Source organism: Dunckerocampus dactyliophorus, chromosome 16, assembly GCF_027744805.1.
Source record: "Dunckerocampus dactyliophorus isolate RoL2022-P2 chromosome 16, RoL_Ddac_1.1, whole genome shotgun sequence".
NCBI lineage: Eukaryota > Metazoa > Chordata > Actinopteri > Syngnathiformes > Syngnathidae > Dunckerocampus > Dunckerocampus dactyliophorus.
In genome coordinates, this window is record NC_072834.1 from 4,439,699 (window position 1) to 4,462,536 (window position 22,838).

Here is a 22,838-nt window from a genome sequence, read left to right on the forward strand (position 1 = left end):
ACATCATGTTCCCGGAGAGAGAACACAGGGAGTTTAGGAATGTTATGTTTGTGTTCTCCGGTGTGCTACCTTGGCCTGTATGATGCTCCTTCTCAGGTTGGCTCTGGCAATGCTGTACAGGGAGATGTCTCTCATCCTGAAAGCGGAACTCCGAGCTCTGATCAGAGCCTGAACTTCACTGGTCATCCAGGGTTTTCTCTTTAGACACAGTGAGGTTTTCCACACAACATTTAATGTAGACAGGAACTGACTCTTTGTGTGCCTCCAGGTCCTGATGTTCAAAGATGCAGCATTCTGTGCAGGCAAAGCAGCCCTGCAGCAAGGGGAGCATCTTCAGGCCAGACGTTGATGAGATGAGCGGCTGGATTTGTTTGTTTTCTGAGAGTAGTGTAGATTCGAATGAGAAGCCGTGAGAGGTGGTCGGATTTTCCAAGGTGGGGGAGGGGAGTCTTGCTTAATATGTGGTCAAGCAGGGCTAAAATGCGAGATACTGCCAGCATATTCATTTGCGGATTTTATTTGATTATTTTTTGTATTTTTTGTTGCTCACAAGCTTCTGCGCCACACTTTAGCCCGGTAGTTGACAGTAATACATCACAAATGAGCTAGTTTGCCCGCCGACATCAACTCCAAAAGAAGAGGAAGGGAGACAAACACCAAAGAAGATGGGCCGATGTACTGGAGTTATAACGCAGGTAATCTCATGCTAGTTATTTAGGCTGTCAAATGATTACACCTTTTAATCAAATGAATCACAGTTTTCAAATGAATTAATCACGATTAATCACCATTTGCCACTATGTGTGAAATATGCCCATTATGCTGAAGGTCATGAACAGAAAAATAACATTTGTGAGGAAGAATGACGGCAGTGGGGGTTTGTGTGGTTGTTTCCTTAGCTAACCTAGCACACCTGCCTTGCATTTCCGTTTTTGGTTCCTCTCTCTGTGCAGTCTTTGTCGCCCGCTGGACCCGACAACAATCCACGTAGCTTCGGGTGACGTCGCTCTCTTCGGTGGGGTGTTTTGCATCCGTGCAAAAGCCTGTCCTTTTAGCTAATGTTTTGTGTGCAGCAGTTAGTAAAACACTTTTCTTTTCTTTCTTCTTTTTTAGAACACTCCTCCACTCCTTTGGATGTGTTTTTGCAGGATAGTTTATGACATGGCGTTTCAGTCTCTTGGTCACTGGTTGTTTCATGCTTTCTAATGACTGCACTAATACATCTTATGTCTCTCTGCTCAAGACTTAACTTGATTGGATCATGTGACATCCAACTGATGTTAAACTGTGTGTATCCGGAGGAATCACTTCAAATACATTAATGTCACATTTTTTCCCTTTGTTCTACAAGAGACCAACATGTGTTTTCATATTTTCCTCTTTGTTTTTTGTCTTTTTGCAGATGCAGTGTGGACAGTAAAGTGTCAAGAGTGGCATGGCTCAATCGCACCACCATTCTTTTTGCAGGAAATGAGAAATGGTCTCTGGACCCTCGTGTAATACTGATGGAAAATACAGCAGTTACAGAATACAGCATCAAGATCCAAAATGTCGATGTGCACGATGAGGGACCCTACGTCTGCTCCATCCTTACCAATAAGAAACCAAAATCCATAAAAGTGCATCTCATTGTTCAAGGTAAAAGAAACATCTTTTTTCTATTTTACCAGTACAGTCATCCCTCGCTACGTCGCGATTCCAACATTGCGCCCTCACTCTATTGTGGTTTTTCCAAAATGTATTCATGCTTTGTGGTTGAATGGGGTCTATTTTTAGTGAAGAAAAATATGCATATTTAAGCAAACTGTACTTATTCATGGCCTAAATTAAGCATTTTCAAGCATAAAAATGGCTAAATGAGCAGAAATACAAATATAGACCATTCAAAAGATGTGATATGAAGCATAATACAGTATTTGTACTTGTTGTTTGTGCCTTTAAGAAGCGGGGCCTGGGAAGCGACGTGTGTGACGTCAGCTAGCTAGAGTTGACTGTTAGCTGAGTGCTAGCAGCAGGTTTGCAATGTAGAGAGTGGCTGACAGCAGCTCTTGTGCTATTATTGCTCACTGCTTGTGTTCAAAATGATTGAAATGCATCTCGAGTCTCTAATCATCAGTAAACAACGGCAATGGAGTAGTATTCTACACTAGTCTGTAGGTGTCAGTCACGTTACATAGACGAGACAGTAGCCACCAGGAAGTGCGCTGTCAAAACATGTGAGTCTAGCTTATTTATGCCTAAGATGTTTTTTTTTTCCTATTACTTCCTATTAAATGTGACCATTGGGATGTTATTTCATATCTATGGGGCTTTAACAATGTTAAAACTGTATTTAGAAAGTCATAAACAGGTATTCTGAGCTCTAACTACGGAAATATTCCATCCATCCATCCATCCATCCATCCATTTTCTATACCGCTTCTCCCCTTTGGGATTCCATTTATTAATATTGAATTCTACTGTGCGGAAATGTATTCATCGCCGTCGGGTCTAGAACCAATTAATTGCGATAAACGAGGGAGGACTGTATGTGATTCAAGCTTGAAAAACTGGAAACAGCAAACTGTTATCATCGCGTTGGTTGGTTAGATGAGTTAGTCAGGCTTGTGTACTGTTGATAACTGTTCATTTGGGTCATTGGGTAAGTCTGTTTATATCACTTTGGAGGATTTGTAAGAGGATGTGTAAGATTCTCAAAGTCAACCATTTCTAATCATTTCACCATAAAGACATTCAACTCATTCAGGGCATTTGGACTAATACATTTTCAACATTTTACAACATTTATTTATTTTGCGCAATTTACAATTCCACATTTTCCAATGTCCGATTGAAATGAACGGCATCTTCCACATTTCTTAACTCATTTAAATCGTTCCAGCATGAAGACATTTAGGTTAACAATTTGACACATGCCCATAGTGTTTTCACCATCATTTCACATTTTGCGTACAGCATCTCAGTTCAGCTTGAGCTTTTCCTCCCGTTTCCACACACAATTTCTCCAGATATCTCCAGTTCTTCAGTTCATAATGATATCTTAATAAGTCCTAATTGATGCAAAGACGCATCAGTCCGGGGCTTTAATCAAACAATAGACGAGCATAGTCTTGCACAGACAAGGAAGCAGCGCTCCAATTATACAGTACTTTCCCATGGTTTGTAGCTGCCCTTCTTCCTGACCTTGAGTAACACAGCTGTCTGGATACAGCGAGCTTAGAACTGAAATAAGAACAGCCGTGCATTAGCAATCTTGGACATTGACATACAAGCCAAATGCCTGTGATCCGTATTGTTGTTACTCGTAACATTTCTGCAAGGTTGGCAGGTCTGGAAATGAAACCAACATTTGTAAGTCGATAACTTCAGGGTCTGTTTCTTACCACACAAACCAACGAGCTCAATTTTACCCAATGAGACACAAATGCTGAGGTCAGAGTTTTAATAAATCTTCACGCCAAAAGCTCAGATTTCAAGGACAAAAAGACCAAAGGCCAAAATGGGTTGAAAAATATGCATTTTTAAAATATCCCTATTTGTGTGGCCATGGCCTTAGTGGCCAACACACGATCAGTGCTTTAATACCACAGTACACGCCGGTGCCCTATTTGCCACGTTCCGTAGTAACGTAATGACTTTAATATGAGTGTGATGTGTCAAAGACTACACAGAAACACTCAAGTTGCAAATTAATGAATCAAGTGCGCAGAGTCACAGTGATGACATGAATCCCTCGGGGGATTTCACAGGAGCTATTTTTCCCAACAACAGGCTCTCTCCTCTCGAGCAACAGAGAAATGGAGATTGTTGTTGAACCTGTACACAGAGTGAAGTACTGTGGAGGAACATCAATCAACCCAGTGACCTTGTCAGTTGATACCCTGCGGAATAGGGCATCTGCTTCCACAGTGGCTGCACATATGTCGTAGGCTTGAGCTGCACTTTAAGTTGAATTAATATTTTGTTTCGTTGGTGGCTCCAAATGCATTCTGTGCACTGCAGTCACCGAGACAAAGAATCGGAATTCATGCACAAAGGTTAGAAGACTCACATGCGGCTCTTAAAGTGTTTAATTCACTTTCACTTCATCTGCAAGAAATGGAAAGTTCTTATTAAATATGAAGGGCCTTCAACCAGACACATACGAGACGCAGCGACTCCTCGTGGGTCCGCATTTGGATTCATCATGCATGCAGTATGAAATATTCACAGTCATACCCACAATACAATGTGTTTGTGTTCATCATCTTTACTTTCATCTTGTTTTCTTCTTTTTTTGATTTGAGTTGTTTTCTCACCAGTGATGGTGGTGCCAATACAAAATTAAACCAGCCCTATTCTGGATTTAGATTATTTTGTGTAGATTGGGTTGGATTATTGCAGTCGACAAAATGCAGCAGACGTGAAATAGATTGCATTTTAATTAACTGTTTTTTTTGTACTTGACAGTTTCCCATAGCGCACAAACTCTCAGAACGCTCTTTGACAGAACAAGCATCGAACAAGCACCAACAAGAGGAGGACAGATATATTCAAAACAGTGGCAATACCCAAAATGGGCAATACGGAAAGATAAACAAGACGAAAAACACAAGAAGCCAAATGAAACCAAAGCAGATGAAAAGAACGCAGCCATGGTTACACTACCATACATCAAGGGCATCACAGACAAAGTGCAGGCAGCGATGGGTAAACACAATATAAACACACCAATAAAACCACATCAAAAACCCAGACAACTACTTGTACATCCAAAGGATAAAATAGAGCCGGAACAAAAATGTAATGTCGTATACGAAACACCCTGCATGTCTTGCAATAAAACACACATTGGAGAAACAAAATACAAACTTGCCACACCGACCTGATGTGTCCTTTTCATGAGACATGTACAGTACGACATTAGCTTAATTATACAGCATGTTCAACACAAAAGGCACCACACATTGAGACACACAAACACACAGAAAGAAAAATACATTTACAAAGAGAAACCCAAATAACACAGAAGTAAAACGTATTGGGTCACTGACCCTGACCCAATACGTACAACAAAAAAATACTGAGAACTCATTTAATGACTTAAACTACTGTTTCATAAGACTCAAGCTCATTTTTGAACAGTTTTTCTCTTTTCAGAACAGCACAAAACAGGTCAACTGGCAGGTCACTGACAAGAGCCGCTATTACAAATGCAATACCCGTGGTTTCAAAATGTGAACCTTTTTTTTTTAAACAGTAACAAAAATACACTGAAATCAGTAATCATGCCGACTTGTTTTTTATGCCTCCTCGAAACTTCTGACATGCCATGAAACTCATGATGTCATGGAAACTAAATTGTCCTTTCTTTGGAACAGGAGCATTTGCAACGAAAATGACACTCATGGAAATGAAACATAATCCATGCAGTACTCGGGTATTTACTGGGTATCCGCACGGTCGTAAAAATCGTTTAAAATCCAATCATTTGAATCTAAGACCTGTCTAAAATTCTGTTAAAATAATTATTAAAAAGTATTCACGTTACTTTTATATAAAAACAAATGCATACATTTTCGTCTCACTTTGAAATGTTCAATTTGGGAGGTAACGTAACTAAAAAAAACGGAACCAAAGTACCTGTGCAGCCAGGTCAGAATGTATGAAGCACAACCAGCTAGTGTGCCAGCTAGTGTGTGGCATAGCAGTGGAGAAAACTTAACAAAGCCCACCGTCTTCTCCAAATGCATTGGAGAAGACGGGTAATGCAAGTTCAATGTATAGAGAGGCGTCTGGTGTAAATTCATACTCTTTGCAAGTAATTTTCCTTCATGTCTTCTGTATTTTTGCACCAGTATGGATGTAACATGGGTCTTAAATTTGATTCATAATGGTCTTAGAAGAGTCATAAATTGGACTTGTTAAAACCTGCCGAGACCCTTATTTAGCAGCAGATATTCAGCAAAGCATTACCTGAAATCAATAATTACGGCACGGTACTACGTAAATTTGTAGCAACGCCTCAAGTTGAAGTCTTTCATTGCTGGAAATGTCTCCGAACACATGGGCTTGTCTTTGAAGCCAATGCTAAGGTAATTAAATGCATATGGGGAGTGTTATTGGAACTAATCAATATGTTACAACAGTCACCTGTATTGCAAATGTTGATCTGAGCTCGGAGGAGAAGGCATTCACAAAGGTGGGCTGTACCCCCTCAGACTGTCATAAAAAAGCGAGAAACGGAGCACGAAGGATACATTAGCTCTGTGCTTGTAAACCTAATTGACAAACCAATGTTTATTCTAATAAATATTAATTGAACACATGATATCACCGTGATTACAAAATAAAATGATGAAGTATTCAAGCGATGCGTTGTGTTTTTCAGGTATTTTTTTAGTCCGGATAGTATACACTCGTGTGTAATGATGTGTACCATAAATGACAAATGATATCCAAGAGTGTCATGTCAAATAACAACACTTTCCACAAATGTTTTAACTCAATAACGGCGTAATATTTTCATGCAATGATGGATAAATCTTTATTGGCTTCCACTGCATGTTTATTTCTAACACATTATTTCACGTCACCGCTTAAAATGTGCGTCGCCTTTTTGCCACGTTGTCACGCCAGGTTGTGTTTTTATAGGTGGTATACTTTGCATGGAAGACGGCATACACGACTTTTCGGCCCCATTTGGTGCGTACGCAAGCTTTATAAGTAAGGCCCCAGGTGCCTCAGGTGTGTTATTAAAAGTGTGCATATTCACAGAAGTCAAAAAATATTTAGAATTACAAAACTGTTCCCTTTTTATAAAGCTACTTGGAAATGTGCGCCGCCTCTTACAGCACCCGTGCCCCCTACGTGCCCACTTTTAACCAACTGACATGCTTGGGTGACACGGGGACTTCTAAAGTACATTTTAGTTGGTAGTCACAGCAGTGATCTTAGAAATATGGCAAAAGGGATGTTATGTTATGTTATGTTGTGACAGGGGAAACAAAAAAAGATGTGTCAAATCAGAGGTTGAAGCAACAAAAATAAATACAGTACACAACAACTGGGGCTGACAAAATGAATGCATTAATCCAGATAAATTAATCTGCATGATTAATTGGATTACTCATTTTAATGCAATTAACACACGCACCGCACAGTGACTCAAAATTTTCACTCGCTGCCGCGGATTAGTGCTCCAACACGGTGGCAACAGTTAAAAGCCATAACATATCTGGACATGTGTGAGTAGTGTTTGGCACTAAATAACACACTTTAATATTATGCATGTTCAGTAGTGATATTTTTCACTGTGCGTGTATGCCTGGATGTGTCCCAGTTGCGTAATATCTGATCTGAATGAGTGACAGGTCATTCAAAAACGTACAGCTAATAGAACCGAGATTAGGGCTAAAAGGTTAATCGGAAATTTGCCTGAAAGATGTCATCAGAGGAAGTTACACACGAGGCATGTCCACTTTATGGGTCTCTCATAGGGAAAGTTCAATGTACAGTCGTCCCTCGCCATTTTCTGCTTTGCAGCTTCACTCTATCGATTTTTTTTTCGATAGTTGTTGATATTTAGTATTCTACACTGGTCACTAGGTGTCAGTAATGTTACACTGATGAGACAAACAATGCGACTTCTAATGCTAACGTGTGAGTCTATATTATGTCATATTTATGTCTTAAATAGCTTATTTTCTGTCTTTAATGTCTACTATATTGGGTAATATGAGTGTAAAGGTGACTATAGGGGTGTTATTTCATGTCTAGTGTGCTCTAATAATGTCAAAAATCGTATTTAGAAGGTCGTAAACAGGTTTTCTATGCTCTAACTATGAAAATATTCAATTAATGAATAATAAAACCTACTTCACGGAAATTCACTTATCACGGTCGGGTCTGGAACTAATTAAGTGCAATTAATGAGGTGTGACTGTAACCCCAAACAATGGATTAGCATAAGAACCAGAGCTGAATTCATACGAAACATAGTTATGATCAGAAAACAGCAAAGGTAAGACAAAATTCACTATCATGAACCATGGGTCACTCAATGCCGGTCCGAGTCCGGTCCTAGACGCTGTCCTATACGGATCTGGACCTACAGTAAATTATTCTAGTATTTTAAATTGACACTTTTATTTTTACAGGCACAGCTTTTTAGACTTTGGCTTACTGACCAATTGTATGCGAATTAAGCCATCCCATGTGATACTGCTCAGTCAATCAAATCGATGCATTTCATGTGAAAAGCCATTATGAGACAAAGCACAAAGATTTTGACCAAGCATTCCCACTCAAGTCTGGACTGAGGTCACAGAACCTAAGCAGTCTAAGTGGCCAATATGAACAATCCACCTGAATCCTGAGCCATTCATTCGCTTCCCAACAGAATGCGGATGAATGTTCCCTTAGAGTTGCTCAGATTTCGGGTCAACGCAAAAAGCCTTTTACTGATGGAGGCGTTATCAAGGAGTGCATGAAGGCAGTTGCGAGGATACAGAAAGAAGAGCTTTGTGACAAAATAAAGCAAATACCTATGTCAGTACCATCAGCCACAAAGAAAAGTGAAATGCTAACGCAGCATGTGCTGAATGAAGCCATTCATCAGGCGCCATGTGTAGGCTTAGCTGTAGATGAGTCCACTGGCGTGTCAAAACAAGTGGTCTCAATAACCACAGATGGAGCCCCTGCCTTGATAGGAAGAGAGGAGGCGCTGCGGTAAAATACCCTGTCAGATAAGCAAGCCGATGTGATGAACATAATTATAAAAATGATCAATTTTCTGAGGGTTTCCTCTTCCGATCAGCATCACATGCTCTGTGAATTCCTCATAGTAGTTAACGCAAACCCTGATGATCTGAGAGGCAGCGTGTTGGAGAACTTTCGCTCCATTGGAAGGGAGCATCTTTTTAAAAGTCAGTCTTTTTAAAAGAAAAAGATGGATAATGTGGCCTTTTTGGTTAATATCACCTCACACCCGGGTAATCTGAATTTGAAGCTGCAGGGCAAGGACAATTCAATTTGTGAACTTATGACGGGTGGCTGCTCCTTTCAGAAGAAACCTGAAGTGTTCAAGGAGACCTGGAGACTGTGCTTCCTTCCCAGCAGTGCAGAACAGGTTCAGGGACGGAGGGATGTGTCATCTTTTGTTGACTTTGTTCAGGAGCTGATTGAAAACGTTTTGATAGCTTCGGCTTTGGACAGCAGCTCACCGTGTTCATTCGGAACGCAGATGTCAGTGGATTCTCGAAGGAAGTCACACTGCTCTTCACATGGGCCGATGCTAGACTCTCCAGATGCAACTGATTGATCTTCAGGTCTGAGGAAAGTCGGCCTCAACATTTTGACCATGTCTTGCTCCACATGAAATGTTCTGTCATGGGATGTATTTTAATTTTAGTTTAATGCCCTGGTCTTAAACGTTCATTTTTGCAGTTTTGTTGTCTTCAGTGAGTTTTAGCAGTAGAGGAATAACGCTGCAATTATAGGAGGCAAAGTTTGTCGTGTAAATCTGATGATTTTATGGACTTCTTAATGGCACATGCTTGTTGTCGACATTTGTCCGTTTAGGCACTTGTGTTTTGGATTTTCCTCAAATTCAGCATTCATTGTGTCACATAGATTTATAGGACGGGTGTAGTGACTATGATTAGTGATTATTAACTCATTCAATCAAAGCCATTTTTCAAAAGACCCCTTCAGTACCGGCCATTTTAGAGGATTTTGACTAATCTTTCAAGGCACACAGTATATTGAAAGATTAGACTCAAAAGAAAGATTAGACTCCCGTCTTTCATCAGAAAAATGAAGTTTGTTTCTACCTCTTTCCGTTCTTTAGTAATCAGCAGTAGAACATAGTAAGTTTCGGGAAAATATCAGTTCCCGACTAAAAAAAAGAGAGAAAACCATCTTTATACATTTATACAACCGGAAATATACATTTCAAGCATAACTTTCACTTTGACCTAATTTTTTTGCTTTTGTGACAGCTCAAATATCTCAACAACTATACACAACATACCAAAAAAGGATTGTTTTACATCAAAATAACAATTTATTTACAAATATAACACCATGAACCATTTACAATTTCATATTTGGAACTAAACTCTGCGTGTGCATGCGTTACAATTTCCCTACAATGCGTAACCTTGTGCACGCTTCACTCCTCCATCCTTCCACTTCCTCCTTGCTGTCAAGTGTTTTGGTTTGGTTTGGTTTGGTTTAGTTTATTTGAACATGAAGGTTACAATGGAATACATCCCATGAATCATTCTTTGACAGTTTCACATGTCCAAAAGGAGTAGGAAGAAGCAAAGCTTATTTAATCCTACCCCCCTTCCAATCTACATCTTGTACAGTACATGTAGTTCACTTCCTGCATTCCCTGTCATGTTTTCAGTGATAGTCAGGATAACACATAATAGATAACGGTGAGATAGCCCTCCCCCCAAAAAAAGAAAGAACATTCATAATAATGATAATAATGATGACAATACTAAATAAATAAATAAATAAGAACAAAGCTTTTTTTTTTTCCTTTTTTTTAAAACACAACAAAGAAAATTATAAAAAATAAATAAATAAATAAAATTATTTTTTTTTTTTTAAAAATTCATTAAATAAAAAAAATAAATAAATAAAATAAAATAACAAACCTGACAGAACAATCAGGACTCTTCTGCCTTGTATTTAGCAAACATCAACTGCTTGTATTGTTTTTTGAATTTGCTCATCTCTGCACATTGTTTGAGTTCTTTACTCAATCCGTTCCATAATTTAATTCCACACACGGAAATGCTGTGGGTTTTCAGCGTTGTTCTCGCATATAAATGTTTTAGGTTTAATTTTCCTCTAAGATCATATTTCTCCTCTCTGATTGAGAAATACTTAATTAGGTTTTTGGGTAACGAATTATTATTAACTTTATACATTATTCTAGCGGTTTGAAAGTGTACTAAATCTGCGAATTTTAATATCTGTGATTTTAAAAATAAAGGGTTTGTATGTTCTCTATACTTGGCATTATGAATTATCCTCACAGATCTTTTTTGCAGTACAGTGAGTGAGTGAAGATTGCTTTTGTAATTATTTCCCCATATCTCCACACAATACGTTAGATATGCTAATACTAAGGAACAGTACAGAGTGTGGAGTGATTTTTACATGCAAAAGATCCGTGCCGAGCTCTTATCAAATGCACTTCTGCCACCTTGTGGCCGTTTTTCTGGCTTAAAAGTGCTTTAAAAAACGTAAAAAACGTCTTTGGTATTGAATGAGTTAATATAGCATTGTAGCTAGAGTGGGGCACAAAAGGCTTTAAAACACACTTATAAAATCTCTATCAAATCTAAAAAAACACGTATGCCAGTGGTATTGCCTATTTATTTATTATATTTAACATGCCTATTTATTAGTAGTATGTAAATCATTTCTGAAAGTCTGAAGTACAAGGAATTAAACACCCACCTATGTCTGCCAGCATATGTGTGGACCATTTCTCATGTGGCTCGCAAGATGCAACGTTTGCACATCCCATCATACGACACCATTTGGTTTCACTTCAGTGATGCTGTCATTACACTGGACTGGATCCTGGAACATCAGATGCCGTTGGTCCCATATGAAAAAGCAATTGCTTTGAACTGAAAAAGCTTGGCAACTGAGGCAGGTGTCACTGCTTGTACATTCTATCAGCCTGTGGGAAAACTAACCCACTTTATGTCCACCTTACAAAATGTCCACCTTACAAAAGAGTGAACAGGTAATCAAAATAGTTGATATCATTCAAGGATTCACAATTGAATTTAATATGGCCATTGGTTTCATTAATGGGCACATTTTCCATGTTTACAAAACGGAAGTGTAGAAAACACTCATTTCTAGAGTGGAGTTCAGGACGCGAAGCAAAGCTATCAAACCACTTTTTTTCTCCGTAACTAGCTGCTACAAGTGAACGGATAAGTTTTGTTACAGGTATAGGCATCTTACCGCTCAGCTAGTTTATCCGTAATCAGAATAACAAAGATGGAAGTTGCATCTCCGTGTGTAGCTTGAGACGTCTGTTCACCACTTCATCTTTGCCGTGGAGGAGCAACAGTGAATCAGGACGGGAGCTCAGTTGACAGATGTCTTATGACATCTACAAAGTGAAGTTTGCGCGATCGACCCAAAATACCTTTGCAATTGACCGGTATCTCGGGATCAAAATAATGGGCACCCCTGCCGTAGCTCCTGACGACCAGCCTAAAGGCTACGCCATGGGTGCGATTCCGTGTGCTCATTGATCATCTTGGATTATCATTCATTCGTGGTGACTACCTATATATTTTATACTTTAAATGTGTTTAATAAGGGCTGAGGCATATTTAGGGCGTAAACATGGATGCTGTCACGAGTGAACACTGGCAATTTAAGAGAGAAGGGGAGGGTTCCGGAGCTGAATGTAGTCTAATAATTACAACAGTCATTTTTATTGGAAACGTTGATCCAAAATCGGAAGAGAATGTCAACGTAGGTAGCAAGAAGGGTTGGGCCATTAGGCTTAGGCTTTGTTTTAAAAGTCAACAGAATAGCCATTTACATTCTTTTGGATCATGAAAAAGTCCAGGGAAGAAAAGCAAGTGTTGTGGGCACCAGACACACCGCCTCTACTTTCTGGAGGGCTCTGGTTCTGGCTCCTCTTCATCCTCCTGACCGTGGACCTGGCCCTGTTCTTGCAGGACGGTCCTTGGGGGAAGTGGCTCCTCTTTGCCATGGCGGCAGTGAGCGCTCTGTCAAGCTGCTCCATGAAGAGACGCTACAAGCACCTGGCACTGTTCCACTGGGTCCTTAGAGGTCAACTGCGATAATGAGGAAGCTAAGAATACTACAACTCGTTGACATATATGGAACGATTTTCCAGAGAAATGACCCCTTTGCGTCTCAGATTTTATGTCAACAAAAGCGGTCCACCATGTATGTCGACATCGACTTAAGACAGCACTTTTTAGGAAGAACAAGTTGGACCGGCGATTGTTTGACATTGGCGTTTTGTCGATACAAGTGGGACCGGCTTAAGCGGGTTCCACTGTAATATGCCGGCGGAACGCCACTATCACGGTTCAGTACTTTCGTCGGTTTTAAGGTCACTATTCAGTTCATTTCATCACAGGAAGGGAACAAATGCTTTTGCTTTTGTGTAAACAGCTTGAATGTTTTTTTTAAATGGAACATAAAAACGGCAAACTGCTGGCAGGTAATTCTCCAATAAATAAAATGATCAAAAATCATTTCCAAAATGATATATCATAATTCAAAGAGTTTCATTTTGGCAAAGTGCAGTTTTACCAGTTGAATTATTATTTAATTACAGAATGTAAAAGTTGTGAATTACAGCATTAATAGCTCCCGCTTGAAGCCTCGTTCATGATCTTTTCTGAACCATGCCAGCACACTGCTTTTGTCTTATCCACTTGTCCGTTTTTACTGTCTGTTTAAGTATTTCTCTGGGAAGTATTTCACTGTTCCCAAATAACATAGAGGGTCTCCTTGGCACAATCGGTAGCCATGACTGCCACTAGCCAAAGGATGCGCTGCACTGTAGCTGTTCAGCAAGTAGACTGGTGACACGAGAAACACAGGCCTCTGCACCGAGCTGAAGTTTCCATACCGAGAAATCTGATTATGTATACAGCCGTCCGCTTTGCCACTTTGCGGTTCAAATTTCATGGCTTCACTCTATCAGAGTTTTTCAAAACACATGAATTAACGTCATGCTGTTTCCTGGATGAATGCGTCCTTTTATTAGTCAAAACATATGCATATTTAAGATAAAAGATAAAAATTTTTTGCCTAAATTAAGCATTTTCAAGCATAAAAATGGGTAAATGAACCAAAATACAAATACGAGGCATTCAAAAGACGCATTGAGCATTGTAGCATTCTACACTAGTCACTAGGTGTCAGTAATGTTACTGTAAGGTTTGGTGGGACACACAATCACCAGACTTGATGACTGGAACAACAGGCTTTTATTGCAGGTTTGAATTATCGCACAACAACTGCACAGCAGCTATTTTTAACTGTCTGCCACTCACTCTGCTCCCCTAGGGAACACATTTATAGCAACACACACAAGCAAGAGTCCTCTTAAATGGCTTATTTACTTATTATGTCTGCTATATTGGGTAAGACGAGTGAAAAGGTGACTATTTGGGTGCTAGTTCATGTATGTGACAAACCGTATGTGAAAGGAACTAAAAATATTTTATTTGTGAAAAAGGATTCCCACTTTGTGGAAATTCACTTAACGAATTAACCGCGATAAACAAAGGATTATTCTGGGATATTTCAAAAATAGTGCAATACAGTCTGAAGAGGATGCTCTTGGGGTTGACCGACAAACAGAATGTACAATAAGGTGGGAGCGTCTCCAACAAGGTCTTCCACGAGTACACATATTCACATGGGTGTCGTGGCAATATGGGCGTCAACAATCATGCTGACATGTCATCGACCTTCAGTCAGGTGCCCACACGCGCACACAATCTTTTAATGTTTTTTCATGTGCTCAAACTGATCATATGTTGCAAAAACATTACAGCTGAAGCTATGTAATGTACTGTTATGTGCTCTACAGCTTTTACCATCATTTTTGCAAGATGGTGTCAACAGGGACTGTTTTTTTTGTTTGTTTTTTTTACATACCGAAACTTTTTTTTCACCATTACGACGTTATTGTTGTGTAAAGGTAACCACTTGTTGAAATACCCTTGAGGAAGACATCTTGACGTTGATGTTGAAAACACAGTGAAAAAAGATATTTTTATTCTACGGCAGTAAAGGCTGTCATTGTATGGATAGGTAAACATTGTAAAAGCTGTGAGTACCTTGAATATAAGAATGGCGCAGCACAATTTAACGAGATGTGACCTTAGCCCCTTAGCATTCCATTGAGGAAGATGAGTTGTACTAGACTGCAAAGGAATGTTTTGTAAAGATTTGCTTTTATGTATTTATATTAAATCCATCTTCTATGCTGCTTATCCTCGCTAGGGTCGAGGGTGTGCTGGAGCCTATCCCAGCTGACTTCTGGCGAAAGGCGGGGTACACCCTGCACTGGTCGTGTTCTTGCCTTCACGTCAAAATCTCACCAGTCAGCCAACATATCAGCGTTTTCACAATTTCATTGGCTTTTCAATCTCAGCATCAATCATCATGACGACTGGATGTGTAATCGGCCTGAAGAGGGGGTGGTTCTTCTCCAGAAACTGAAGCTTTAAAGCTTCATTTCGTATAAACTTGTGAGTTTTGAGCGACTCATTCATGACTCGCACATTTCTAATCTTCGCATTCAACAGCAGCCTGGCGGCAGGAGAACTGTAATTTCAATCACCCGGCCACGGCATTAAACATGCAAGAGGACTCATCACCTGTTTGGCACACAGACGCTTGCTCATTCATCTTTGCTCACGGTGTGTGACAAGGAAAGTGGTTTCTGCCGTCTCCTTACACCACTGCTTGTTACCCCTCCTTTATTTACAGCCTCCAATGTGTGCATTTTTGTGGTAAACCGGAAATCATCTGAAGCCTTTTTAGTGCATGTCGTTACCTTGCAAGTTTGGCAGTAAAGGTAATGAATCACTTTACAGTCCTGCTCGGCTTATTCGTGAAACACCCAAAAAGCAGGTCAGATTTACCTTTTATTTTATGTTCAGCATGACAGAGCTTAAAGCCATAGTTACAGTCGTATTTAGTTAGTTTATTGCTTGACACGTTTACAATGTGGAAAATAATGATTCCACTTTGCACATTCCACCACGCCCGAAAGGCCGGAAGGGAGTAGGAAAGAGCAAAACTTATTTAATCCGACCACTTCGCCTTGTCTCAGCAAAATGTGATAATCAGTTCACGTCCTGTGTTGAACATGGTCACACTTAAAATTAGTCATGTCTGTACATTTTTTGTAAACAAGACAAAAAAGAAGCAACCAATAGAGGTTTCCCAGGACAGCCTTGACTGCCATCAAACACTGGGGCTTTATTTTTCCCTTGGCAGGTGGTGGGTCATAAGGGGGTCCGGGGATTTACTGGCCCCAACGATAACCAGGCACCCACCTGTGAGCCCCTCCCCCGAGCCTGGCTCCAGGGTGGGGCCCCAGTGTCTCATGTCCAGGCAGTTTCTTTTCGATAGAATCTTCTGAATGGGCCTCTGTCGGGTTTTTAACTCACTGTGACTGAGGTAGCTGACGTCATCAGATAACCTCTCAGCGGCAAAGCTCTGTTTTATCCTGAATTCCTTAAGGCTGTGGATGTTGTGGGATTGCCTCTTCAACAACATTGTGTGGAAGTCGGGAGCAGTACCTTTGGATTGGCAGACCAGGGTGGTGGTCCCCCTTTTCAAGAAGGGTTAGCTGAAGGTGTGTTCCAACTCCCTTGGCAAGTTTATTCCCGAGTGCTGGAGAGACGAGTAAAAGCCTTCGGTGGAGCCTTGACTACAGGAAGTGCAATGGGGTTTTAGTTCCGGTCGTGAAACACTGGATCAGCTCTGCACCCTTGCAAGGGTACTGGAGGGTGCATGGGAGTTTGCCCAACTGGCCAACATGTGCTATGTGGACTTGGATGAAGTGTCCTGTGGGGGGTGCTCCAGGAGTACGAGAGTTCCTGTTTGTTTCTTTTTAAAACCGGAGGGGCGAGAAGGTAGCCCGAGATTCTCCAAGTAGCCGAGAGCTACTCCTTTCTTCGACATTTATTTTCATAGCTTATGTCAACCAAAACAAACTTAATAAGCTTATTTTGCCAAAACATGAACAAAATGCTGGTATCCACAACTCCAATTTTGTACAAAAACATCAATAAACAAACCAAAAAAAAGTGTTCTTGAATTTCAGGACGCATTTATTTCTAATGCAGGTTTCTCTCAGCTTGCAGCACAAAAAGAAAGGAGAGGTGAGCTATTTGCCTTTTATATGACTGGCAACATTTAAATTGTACTTTATTTACAAAGCAGATCTCCACTCAAACTGTGAGGTTATTGTCTTTATGCTATTTTGTGGTCATTTGTCATTCAATGGAGGCTCAATGGAGCTACTGGTTGGAGACTCCTGGCTCAACCTGTTGCTAATCAATAGCTGAGGTGTCCCATGCTAATGCCAATGTTGTGGTTCCTTATTACGTGTGTACATAATCATCAAGAAGAACTTCATGCCATGTCTCCATGTCTCGGTGCGCTCTGTGCTATGAGGCGTTCAGGTGCGCTCGTAGTTGTGAGTGTGAGGCGCTAATTGTTTTTCATTTTTATTCATGTACCACCAATGACAATTGGCGTACCCCTGGGGCTCCGCGTACTCCACTTTGGCATATGTGTCACAGTCAAAATCTGGCCCGCACTGTGATTTCATCCTGTGGAACTGTTTGGAGAATAGCATGAAGTTGGCCCGCTTTGCGGACTTCAACAAACAAAGCGTTTGCATCATTCTACGAAATGAACCGATTCATCTGGTATCAACCACTCCACTGGCATTACAAAGGCTACAGTGTACGTAGTGTATACGTAGCATACAGTAATACGTACAGCACGAATTGCACAACCGTGTTTACTAAGGGGGACAGAATCGGACCAAAAATAACAATAATTTCAGTGTGCACGACTAAAAATGACACCACAAAGAGGGAGAAGAAAATTTATCATTTTAAGTACAGCAAAGCATGCTGGGAAATGCTGCAAAATCTTCCGGGTTAAACATCTCGCAGATTGTGATGTGTTTGAGACGTTGAGAGGATGACGGGAAGTTGGTCAATCAACTATCACTTTGTTGAAACCAGCATCCACTGTCAGAAGAGTCAGAATTATTGAAGCCATAATCAACATTTTAACTTGTTTTTTTTCAAGCTTAAATGAAAAAGCAGCAGCAATATTGCATAACATTTGTAAAGTTGTGAGCAATTTAATTTCTTCCCTCAGCAGAATGTTTGGTGCACTCTTTTAACACGGTGTTTTTGAATGTTTATATTAAGCGCACGCACACAAATCTATAACTATAATAACTCCTCATCAATGGAGACTTCAGAGCACATTTAATGCCATGAAAGCGGCCCTTAGGTGGCAGAAGTGCATTTGATGAGAGCTGAAAAAGGAGAATGAGAGGAAGGGGAAGCCCTCGCATAAAAGCAGTGGTTATTTTGTGTACCACACAAAATTTTAACGCATGCACTTGCACACACACACACACATGCACGTGCACACACATGCACACACAAAATTCAGTTCCAACTCACATAGTTCGGTTTCAAATGTGGAAATTGTGAATAGTAAATAAATTAATAAATAAAATCAATTGTTATTTTGATGTAAAAAAAAATGTATGTTTTATTTTTATGTTTAGGTTGGTATAGTTGTTTAGATATTTGACGTGTCACAAAAGCAAAAATATTTGTGTCAAAGTGAAAGTTATGCTTGAAATGTGTCTTTTGACAAAAAGCTTCTTTTCTCCGTTTTTTTAGTCGGGAACTGATATTTTCCTGAAACGTACCTATGTTCTACTGCTGATTACTAAAAAACGGAAAAAGGTAGAAACAACCTTTTTTTTCTGATGAAAGACGGAGTCTAATCTTTCTGTTGGCAGGTTCCATGTTTATATGAGCACGATATTCTGCGTGCCTTGAAAGATCAGTCAAAATAGTCTAAAATGGCCGGTACTGAAGGGGTTGCCTTTTGAAAAATGGCTGGGATTGAATGAGTTAAGTGCACAGGCACTTACTTCCAGAACATTGTTTTTCTACTTCTCTATCATGCAACAAATAGATATCACTTTTGCCATGAATTCAAGTGACTTGCTGTAGATGCACCGCACCCTTGCTTCTCGTGGTAGCCTACTGCGTGGCTTTCATGCCAGTTCCATTTGATGTCCTTTTCCATAGATTGCGATACATTTGCCTTCCTGCAAATAATTGGATCCAGAATCAGGAATAATTTGACACAAATTAATTTTTTTTCAAGCTGTGGCCGAAAACTGAAATACTGTAAATATATGTAAACCAATATAAAATGTATTCGATTATCAGAAATGAGGAAAATACAAATAACATCTATTACAGTAAGTATAAAAATCTACTAAGTATAACGAAGGGCCAGTGTAGATTTTGTCTTTACGATGGGGCCACATGGTTTCATTCACATCACATTCAATTTCTTCTCTTGCAATTCACAGAGGAAAAAATCTTGTTGCATGCCTTATCCAACCTTGACATTCCTCTTCACCTATTTCTTGGGCAGAAACAGTCATTGCATTCAGCATGCAGCATTCAGCGGTGAAGGAACTCCTCCACGGGATTAAAAAATGGGGGAAATGCTGGGAGGAACTGCCAAATCATACTAGGGTGTACTGCAAAGCAGTCAGTGACAAGGCGAGAGTGGTGGAACGCCACAGTGTCCCAGACAATGACAAACAATGCCATGCCAGACCTCAACAGCCACTCTTTTCAGGTGGCATCAGCCTCTCATGAAGTGCATTCAGGAATGTTATGGGGCGTTCGGTGTTGCATGTGCCAATAGTGGGGACATGACGTAGGACATCATTGGGCCTGGCAGCACACATGGTTATGTTGGCAGTCCTGGAACTGTGATAGTGGTTCTGTACCCAATGAGGTTCCTTCCACGTTTCCTCACCTTACAGAGATTCAAGCTGGCTTTATCAACATAAATGAAGACATGATATGGCTCCTCAGCTTCAAGCTGCATTATTCTCCAAGTAAAAAATGGCAAAATACAATGAAATGGGACTCAACTTCACTCTGCATGATATGACAAGGCATCAGAATATAGAGCTGTTTCCTTACCTCCACTTATTGGCATCTGGCTTCCTACGTCAGAGTTCCTTTAAAATGGAACTTGATAGAAACACTTCTTGGCCATATGGTTCCTTCTTAGGACGCAGCCAATGGTGGTCAGGCTCACGTCATTGTTGATGTTCCTAGATACTGTGTGTAATTGGCCTGTAGATTAGACTGTATAAATTCTGACACTTTCATTGTTGAGGCCCATTGTCAGTGCAGACTGTGCCTGGGATTCACCCAAAATTCACCCTCCGTTTTGCCACTACATGGTCTGCTTTTGTGGTAGGTCTAGTATTTTGAAGTAAAAAAGAAACAATTTGATAATTTTTACCTCTGTGGACACATAGGTCCATTCTAAGCCTTTGCCTGGGTATCAGATTTAGTGGTTCCTTTCTCTGTGCTCTCTCTGTTTCCTTTTGGTCAGCTGACAATCCGTTGCACGATACTGAGGCCTATGACCTCCTCTGCATCTAGAAAGGCCTTGGCCTACTTCGTTAAGTCTGCTTAGAACTTCATACCTCATTGCTTGAAAAATTACGATGCGGCATCACATGGGCTATGTTGATGCCCAATTCGGATTTTTTGTTAAAATCAGATTTTTTCAAGTGGTCGTGTGCAAAAGCACGACGTCACACACATTTCCGTGTGTTTATGGAAGTAAAGACTGCTGCACTGTGCTCTCCTTAACGCGTTTGCGGCATTTTCAAGGATTTTGTGCAACCAAATGATTCTGCGAAGGACAAAAAGAAGAAAGAGGGCAGTTTGTGGAGAACTTGTTGCGACGTCTGTTCCGAAGAGCGTGTGGGTGGCAGGAATAATTTCCGGATGACAAGAAGACCTTTTGTCTAAATCGGTGAACGGTAAACTAAGCCTTTCGATGACATACGTGTGGAATATTTGCGACCTGACCGTTCAGACTGCAGTAGTTCGGATTGTTGTGGAAAAAAATATTTCTTAAAAAGAAAAGACAATGCCTGAAATAAAGACAGCGCAGTTTCTTTTGCAAAAGTGGTCAGACATCATACAGAAACGCACAGCATGCACAGCGTGCATGGCTGCAGTTGTCTGCAGATGTCTGGCCAAGAGTGGCCTCCTGACTCAAACTCTTATACTCCACAGAACGCAAATGAATTACATTGTGAAAGAAAGGACACATTCTTGGTGCCACTCCATCTACACGGTACGTCTGAAGAAGTTACATCACAGGGAGACTTCCTGATTGCACCCCCTTATAATTCATGCGCGCGTGCAAATGAATTACATTGTTACGGGAAAAGAGTCCCTTCCCCGATGCCTTTCTGTCTATGGTACCAAAAGGTAATACTTTGGTGTCAACAGATGTCTTCATGACCCCCTACTGGTACCTACTGGGGAAGCAGCCTTTAGAGATAGCCTGATTAAACAATGGCATCCTGGTGGATCCTTTAACTGACCTGCCGTAATTTCATTTCCATGAAGAGACACCCGTATTGAAATGTAACACTCAGAGCCCCCAGACAGTATACATATTCAAGTAACACGTGACTGAAGTGATATCTGTAAATCCTACATTTTCCCATCACAGGACACATATCGGATTTATATCTACACACGAACGAGTCGCATTTGAAAAAATCAGAATTATACAGTTCAGACTGACATGGAAAAATCAGATACAGGTCACATGGAAATGGTTTCTTACGGAAGGCTGTGCGCATTTCGGATGATTCGACCATTCTGGCTTTATTAGCTTTGCTACCTCTTGGCGTTCACTGTCAGCTAACAGCAAACATGTCACTGGTTTTGCTCTTGTTACTGCCTCAAGTGTTTTTCCAGGTGCATACTTAGCCTTAGCATTGTATCTCATTAGCCCAAGGAGCTGTTTTTGGCATCGTAGAGGGACTGTGTCCAGGTATATTGTGATGATTAAGGGTATCAAGGGTCTGTGTCCTCTAAGCACTCTTGTTTTTTACCTCTTAGTAGCGCAGCTCTACACTTGAGAGGGTCCTTGAGCAAAGGCATCATTCTTCAGTCATCATGTTGCCGTAGTGGGGACTCCACTTAGCCATAGCTGCAAGCATCTGCTGATACTGCTGTTTTCCTCTTGCATGGGGGTACTCATCCGGGCTTTTTTTAGGGTCTGGAATGCTCTCTGTTGTGACTCGTCCCAGGTCTATGTATTGCAGGTCTTAAGAAGATCATTTAGTGGTTCACCACAGACAGCACTGGGCTGCACCAGTCAGTTGGCTGGGTGACCTTTTCAATTACCCCAATCATCTCCATCCTGTTAAGTTCCTCCTTAACTTTGGCTAACGGGGGAATCTGTGGTCAGTGCATAAGGCTCTACTGTATGTTCTCTTCCAACTGGATTTTGAAAGGCTGCATCTTCAGTGTGCCGTGATCATCCCTTTATGTTGAGTTTTTTCACTTCCTGCCCACAATCATTTCTCTCTACCCAACTTTGTTTAGATTTGATATCGCGCTATTGGGTTTTCTGTATGCAGCGCGAGGGCGACCCTTTCTGGTTTATTTGCTACTACACAGCCTCTGTTTGTCGAACCGTCTGAACTGCTGTACCGAATGTGGTATACTGTGAGTTGCAGTATTTTTGATCATTCTTTATCACGTAATCCCACAAGTCTGTCTCTGATATCCTCGTTCTTCCTTCCTCCAAATTTACAATCCACGTTTGAAATTCTCAGCTTTTTCATCCGGCTTCTGTACTCGCTGTTGGCATTGGGCTCTCTTATGTATCTTCTTTTGAAGAATAAAGTATTCGTCAAACTGTCAAAACAAAGTCAAAGTTCTTCTCAAGATCTCATCACATTTCCAGCCTTATATCCCACGGCGTAAACTAATGCACTTACTTGGATTTCACTGTCCCCCTCTTTGAGTTTGGTTGCTGTTCTGTAGCGCAGTTGCTTTAATTTCCTCTCTTCACTTCAACATGGATCTCTCCTCGATAAATGCACTTGTGACAGCATGTCAAGCAATAACGATACCTCCTTCATTGGTTAGCTTGTGCCTTTTAATAGCCAGAGCAAAAGTATCCAC

General features: G+C 40.6%; 1 protein-coding gene across 2 annotated transcripts in view; it reads left to right on the plus strand.

The window, feature by feature from the left end:
• The window catches only part of opcml (opioid binding protein/cell adhesion molecule-like), a 178,188-nt gene that overhangs the window by 126,381 nt on the left and 28,969 nt on the right, over positions 1–22,838 (plus strand). For both annotated transcript variants that reach the window (XM_054754711.1, XM_054754712.1), the window contains one exon: positions 1,403–1,638. In XM_054754711.1, the coding sequence (XP_054610686.1) occupies positions 1,403–1,638 (236 nt within the window). The remainder of the gene's footprint in view (positions 1–1,402; positions 1,639–22,838) is intronic.